The following is a 7,692-nucleotide window of genomic DNA, read 5'->3' as shown; positions in this document are numbered from 1 at the left end:
GAACACCTTTTGATGCCTTCATTGCTTAACGCTTATCCAATCGATGAGGAATCCTAGAAATAACCGTGGTCTCGAAAATCAGTGAAAATAAAGAAGATCGATGATGGGAAATCAACGTTTGAAACCCAAAAATCCAGTCTAGATATCGACAATATCTATGATAAACCAAATCGTTTTTCGTTCCATGTGAGAGAAGAGGGAATTCAATGGGTTCGAAACTGAATAAAGAGTGGAACAAATAAAGACCCTACCGATCTTCAGAAACCCTAGAATCCATCTTCACCGTTGCCAAAGTTTTTTTTTTTTCCCACGAACAGGAACAAAAATTGGTGGTTCAGAAACCCTAGTTCCCATCGTCGGCTGCCATGGTTGAGCTTTCTACAATTTCCGACATATAATAACGAGAGAACGAGGTGTGAAAACCCTAGATCCCTTACCAGGTTATGCGATTTATAGTTTATGTTTGCCAAAGAAACACCAACTTTCGACGTAGGTTCTGTTTTATTTAATATTGCATCTGATTGGTGGTGGTGGCTCGCCGGAGAATATACAAGTGGTGGTGTTGCTGGTTCGTTTGAGAAGCACAGGAAAACGAGGGAGGTGGAGGGTGGGGTTTTATAGGAGGGGATGAGGAAGTGGGCCCACATATCTAATTAATATTTTTTTTCATATATATTAATATTTGTTTTTAATAACTAATATTTTAAAAATGGTAAAAGAAATCAGTAAGGGTAAATTAGTCTTTTTAAAACGGACAGAGACTAAACGTGCAACAAAAATATAAAGTAAAGACCGTCCGAGTTAAAAAAAGTTGTTAGGGACCAAAAACGCAGATTACCCTAAACCATAGGGACCATCCGTGTAATTTACCCCCAAACATTATAATAGACAATTGTAAAATATAGATTTTTTCAAAGCAAATGAATTGCACGGGGAAAATACATTCAGTATAATATGCTATAAAGTCACATACACAAATCTTGAAAAACACAAACTTTCTAGATATTAATCATGGATCTAACGATTCGTTTTTTTTTTCTTATTTAGTAGCACAAATTAAGCAATAGCATCAAACAGGAGCAAACGCAAGTCTATCCAGAAATTTATTCGGTCGGATATTTATGCAATTCTAGTTTTCGAGCTTGATGAATTAGGCACTTCCATTAATACAAACCCATTGACCCACAAAGACGGATTCACAATTGATGTTGGGGTTAATTGCCAAAAATGATGCCAAACTCATCCCAAACTCTTTGCTAATGATGGTGCAGTCATCGCCAGCTTCAACACCGACAACTTGGCTGCACACAAGGGCTGATTTTGCCTTCTGGACACCATCTGGATGTTCACGATTCCATTAATCAAAACATTCATCCATGTGTTCATATGCAAATTGAAACAAGAAAACGTTCTGATTTTGGTAACACTTAACAAGTTGGAAACTAAATGACTTACCGATTAGGGTGAATCTGCTTTCCGACAATACAATGAGCATCAGGAAAAGTGAGAGTACTGCTGCCATCTTCACAAACAATGAAGCATTCTTGGCCATGGTGTTATCGAGTTTTAGTTCCTTCTTTAGCAAAAAAGATGAAGATACTGGGATACCTGATCTAAGTTCCTGACATTGATATTTATATCCAAATATTCAGATAAATTACTACGATATGTTTCCTACATGAGCCAAATTTGCGTTGTAATCTGAGAAATTACTGCCGGCCATTGTTCTAGTTAAAGTTTTATTGTTTTTACTTTGTTTCCATTGATTCCTAGCAACAACGTTTAAACCAACAGTCCTGTCGGCATAAGCTTTAATCTATTACAAACTTACCAATGGCTGCATCGTGCGATTAAAAGTATCAATTACGTACTATTTCTCTCAAATATTGCTTTGTTCAACTTTGTTCCATGTTTAATCTCCCAAACTCGTCAGTAAAATTTTAAAAATATCTAAGACAAGTATGTTTATTAAATTGAACAAAAAAAATTGGAATAAAAAAGAAAAATCTATTGAGATTGAACCTGTCGTTCACAGTGGCGGCCCTTGGGTGGTGCCGGCGGTGCGGTCGCACCAGGCCTCCGATTTTAGGGGGCCTTCAATTTTTAGGATAATTTATAGTTATAGTATTGGTATTTTTGTAAAATCTATTTTTATGTTTTATGAATAAATAAAATTAGCCCGATAACTTTTGGTTCCAATTTTAGATGCGTTTTAACATTTGACCTCCGATGCATTTGAATTACCGAAACAAAGTCTCACTTTAAAATCATTGTCAACTACAAGGTGGGAAAGTAGGATTGAAAGTGTGAAAGCAGTGTGAAAGCAATAGTTACTCAAGCTCTTGAAATAGTAAAAGCTCTGCATAAACTTGTTGAAGAAGAGACATACATAAAGATCATAAGTAAAGCTACTTGTCTAGCAGAGTATGAACTTGACAGATTTGACTTTATAACAGGTATGGTTATATGGTATCATATATTGGTTAAAGTAAATAACCTGAGCTAACAACTTCAGTCTGAGAGTATGCGTATTGATGAGGCAATGAGTAGTGTGGGAGCACTTGTTGAGTTTTTTAAAGACTATCGAGAGAATGGGTTTGGGAAGGCTTTGGATTGTGCGAGAGCTATAGCTTATGATTTGGAAATTTATCCGGTGTTTGTTGAGATAAATAATAAAAGAAAAGTTGATAAAAAAAGACATTTTGATGAGAATGACATTGGGTCATCAGAGCCGGTACATGAACTTTCACCTCAAGAGTCATTTAGGATTCAATATTTTGTGTACATAGTTGATCAAGCTATTGGTTCATTTGAACGAATGTTTGAACGATACAAACAATATGAAGACATTTTTGGTTTCTTATTCACAATAGAAAAGTTGAAGTCAATGAATAGTAGCGAGTTAAAGTCATGTTGCAAAAATCTGGAAAATAGGCTGCAAAATGGTCATATCTCAGACATTAATGCTGATGATTTATTCAATAAACTGAAGTTGTTACAAAAACATTTACCGGTTGAACACAATACAGCTAACGGAATACTAAATTTCCTAAAAATGATGAACACTTATCCAGTTTCTTGTCTAGCATACAAATTATTGTTCACTGTTCCTATTACAGTTGCATCAGCGGAAAAAAGTTCTTAAAATTAAAGCTTTTAAAATCTTATTTGTGCTCGACCATGTCTCAAGAGAGATTAAACGCTTTGGAATTGATTTCAATTGAGAACGAGTTTCTTGAGAATATTGATTATGAGTCTCATAGATGAATTTTCTTCTAAAAATGCTAGAAGGTCAATGTTTAGAAAATAGTAATTCGTTGTTTTTTCTGTTGAAAAGTTGTTTATAACAATTTTACAGTTTTATTTGATTACTAATGAGGGATGAATACATTATTTTGTGGTAGTGAATTTATGAGATGTTTTTTTAGCAACTTTATGTTTTGAATTAGTGGTAGCAAATGTAGTTAATAATATTTACAAGAAATTTTTGTGGGGCCTAATTTTAGTTTTTGCATAAGGCCTCCGAAATGTCAGGGCCGGGCCTGGTCGTTCACTATCTGTTATTATATATATATATATATATATATATATATATATATATATATATATATATATATATATATATATATATATATATATATATATATATTAAAGCTCATGGCATGTTTCAACAGTAACTTTCTTTCATTTCTCACTTTTGTCACACTGTTTTTATATATTTGCAAGACTACACGGTTTGTTTAGCTAATTCACACTTTACCCTCAATTTTTCATCGTCTATTAATATTTGCACACTTTTATCCCAAATGCTTACTCACTTATTCACTTTCACATGGTTTTCTCTTAACTCCTTCCTGATCATCTTCCTCACCAAACAGGAATGTTTTTGGTTTTGGAGTTTGGCCACATAATTTTCAAACTTTGATAATTTTAGTCCCCATTGTTTATTTTTTCTCAATTTCGGCACACAACTTTCACCGTCTTTTTTTAAAAAGGCCACATAATTTTCAAGCTTTGATAGTTTTAGTCCCCATTGATTATTTTTTTCTCAATTTCGTCACACAACTTTCACCGTCTTTTTTTTTTAAAGAATTGTTTTGGAGTTTGGCCACATAATTTTCAAACTTTAATAATTTTAGTCCCCATTGTTTATTTTTTCTCAGTTTCGTCACACAACTTTCACCGTCTTTTTTTAAAAATGTCATATAATTTTCAAGCTTTGATAATTTTAGTCCCTATTGTTTATTTTTTCTCAAGTTCGTCACACAACTTTCACCATCTTTTTTTTAAAAGAACTCTTTCAATAGGAATGTTTTTGCTTTTAGAGTTTGACGATATAATTTTCAAGTTTTGATAATTTTAGTCCCTATTGTTTATTGTTTCTCAATTTCATCACATAACTTTCACGGTCTTTTTCTAAAAAGAATGACCCGTGCAACGCACGGACCTTTTCCTAGTTCATCATTAAATTTAATTACTAGATTAATTGTATGACAGATGAGACCGTTGCTAATTATCTCTAAAGAGCATATTTTCTGTCAAACCAAAAACATGAAATGCTTTTACCGTGTAAAAGCAACACAATCAGTAATCTCCAAGTTTATCGATGAGCATCAATGCCTAAACGTTGTAATGATTAGAACAACATCTGAAAAATGTTATAGAATTTACAAGATAATGAAGAATGTAAAGTGAAACCCCAATGCATCTCTCCGATTCTATCTTTTTTTCATGTGACACTACAAGGATCGAGCCCTATGCATACGACAATTATAGACTCTGTCCAGACGAGACGACAAGTCGTCTGTAAAGCTTATACCGACGACATGTGGTCTGTAAAAAGTCGTCGGTATAGCTTAGCCAGTCCAGACGACATGTCGTCTGCAAAGGATCGTCGGGATTGATTTTCGAGAAAATAAGAAAAAGTTTTATTCGGAGTCGTCGGTAAAAGTGTCGTCTCTACAGCCCCTTTTCGAAAAGTTGTCGTTAGGAAAAGTTGGTCAATACGGACGACATGTCATCTGGAATGGGAAAACCGTTTTTACAATTATAAAGTTATACGGATGACATGTCGTCTCTATAGCCCCTTTTTTTTAAAAACATTTTCCATAGATTTTGTTATATATGCCATTTAAAACAAATCCAAAAGAGATATTTGCAGAATAATATAAACATAAACTAACATACCATTAAAATCCAAAAACACTTAATAAACATAACATACCTAAAAATGCAAGGTTTTAACAAATATTGTTGTCATTACCATTCTAGTTCTTCTCCTCCTCATCACCACCATCATCATCATCATCATCCGCGAGTTCATTGGATATTTCGAGGTTATTTTGTGAAAACATATTGGGATTAAACTGGAATTGTGGCATTGAATGTATTTAGAAGTTTGGAATAACATACGTGAAAGTGTTATTAAACATTTGTCATTTGTAGCATTTGTTGTTGCATGATTTGAATTTGTTGGGATAATACAGCAACTTGGGGATTATCTGAAGATTGATATGTGGAAGCTTTGGAACTTTTGGTACGTTCATTTGAAAATAAATTATTGTTGATGCTTGGTTTCCTTCCAATTCCGCGAATATGCCCACGTCTCTCACCGAGGGCACGAGCGAGGCGTTGTTCTTCATTTAAGTTTTCGTTCTCCCCGAGCTGTGATTGCATCAACATCTTCTCTCGTTGAATGTTCTCCTAAAATAAAAAAAACAATAAAAATACATTAATTAAAAAAAATAACTAAATTTATACACTAAAATAATAATAACATACCTTAAACTAACTATAATAATAACATATTTATCAAACTACTTCTTCTTGCGGTGTAAACCAACCCCGTATTTTTTTAAATCGCATCTGTCTCCAACCGTCGATATGTTGTGGGTCTTGTCCTTTTTCTCCTTATAAGAAGCCGAAAACAATTAATATATTTATATAAATGGTAATAAAATTTTTATAAAATACAAATAAATTTAATTATCTCCTCGCATTGTATGTCTGCATATGTTCTACTTCTATGAGAACTCGTAAATTGAAGTTTGGACATGCTTTCTTTACCTTCGTCGCACTGCGTCCTATAATATTCATCCAAAAAAAGAAGATCAATCATCTTATCCCAAGCTTCGTCGTCCATATCATCCGGTAGACATTGTCTTGCACCTTCCACATCATTATATCCATGAAACCCATCCAAATACTTTTTCACGTCATGTTTGTGTTGTTTAGAAGCTCTTTGGCAGTCGCTCGAACGTCTTCCCACATATATGTACCTCGATACATATCAAGATTAAAATATGTCTACAATAAAAAAACAAATTTAATTAGTAAAAAATATATTTTAAAAATATAAATTTTTTCACATATAAAAAAGATTTTGTACTTCAAACTCACAATACATAGCATCATAGTAATGGAAAGGAACACATCTCCAAGTCCTATAATGGAGTGGTACATGATCTGCCGCAAAGTTTGAGATAAACCTTGTCAACATTTTGTCATTTGTATTTATGAATCTATAGGTCCTCCCATTGCTATCAATTTCCACAGGTAATGGTTGACTGTTGTGATTGAACTTTTTTTCGCATATTTAAGCATCTTCCTTTTCCATGCCGACGCATCGGGTTTGCTACATCGACACATAGAACTAAAAATTTAGAAAATTAAAACTTTAAAAATATATCCAATATATTTAAGAATTTCATGTAACTTACAAGATTGACAACCCGTCGGTATCTTGCCTGCACGCTCATGTAGAGGTCGTTCCCCGCCGTCTCCTCCATGGCCCCCTTGCAATATGTGTAGCCATCTGTTTAATGAATATTAAAATATACTAAACATAATTTAAAAAAATAATAAACAATTTTAAGCAATCAAAATGTATAACAGCCGTAACATACCATCAATCAGAATCATCACTAGAACAATATACATGTACAACAACATCATTAATAAATTCGTCATCGTCATTGAAATCGTCATCATTATCTAAAGAGTACGTATCACCACCATGATTGTCATCATTAAAGAAACTGTCATTGTTTATAGTAGGAGCCATACTTGATTCACCATTGTCATCATTATCTAAAAAGTACATATCATCACCGTCAACAGAGTATGTATCATCATCATCACATAAATCGATAGCCAAGGGAAAATCATTTGATCGAGTGTCATTCACCACATCTATCTCATTAACACCGATACTTGGTTGATCCCAAAGTTTTCTATGATGAACATCTTCCACAACTCTCCAGTTATTGTTTCGAGTAGGATCTTGGAGATAAAACACTTGTTAGGATGAGTGGCTAAGATGTATTGATGATCGTCATACCATGTTTTACCGACATACCATTCATGACTGGTATCGATAACAACCATATTCTTTTTACTAATTAAACGTTCATTACCGAATGACGCATTGAACCATTTACCACGAAAGAGTACAAATGAATAACCATGTCAATATTGCAAATCTATGATGTCCTTCAGTTGACCGTAGAATGGTGTACCGTCTACTCCTAATGTAAGAATGCCACTATTTTGAGTAGTACGTTGAATATCACGGCTAAGCACAACAAATCGAACACTATTTACTATGCAGGCAGTGTAAGAAGTTGCATCTAACGGACTATGTGACAACGCCTTTAATTCGTTAGTACAGTCCGAACGCGATTCTCTTTCGAG

The 7,692-nt window shown here is 33.8% G+C and overlaps 1 protein-coding gene across 1 annotated transcript; it reads left to right on the top strand.

The window, feature by feature from the left end:
- Positions 1-2,524: 2,524 nt before the first annotated feature.
- On the top strand, positions 2,525-3,145 carry LOC145098606 (uncharacterized). The gene has a single exon (XM_079036233.1). The coding sequence runs from the start codon at positions 2,525-2,527 to the stop codon at positions 3,143-3,145; it is 621 nt and encodes a 206-aa protein (XP_078892359.1).
- Positions 3,146-7,692: the final 4,547 nt, after the last annotated feature.

The sequence above is a fragment of the Lactuca serriola genome, chromosome 4, assembly GCF_051521515.1.
Source record: "Lactuca serriola cultivar US96UC23 chromosome 4, Lser_US96UC23_V15, whole genome shotgun sequence".
Taxonomy (NCBI): Eukaryota; Viridiplantae; Streptophyta; class Magnoliopsida; order Asterales; family Asteraceae; genus Lactuca; species Lactuca serriola.
Note: the sequence above shows the minus strand (reverse complement) of the source record. Positions and strands in the feature narration are given on the sequence as shown.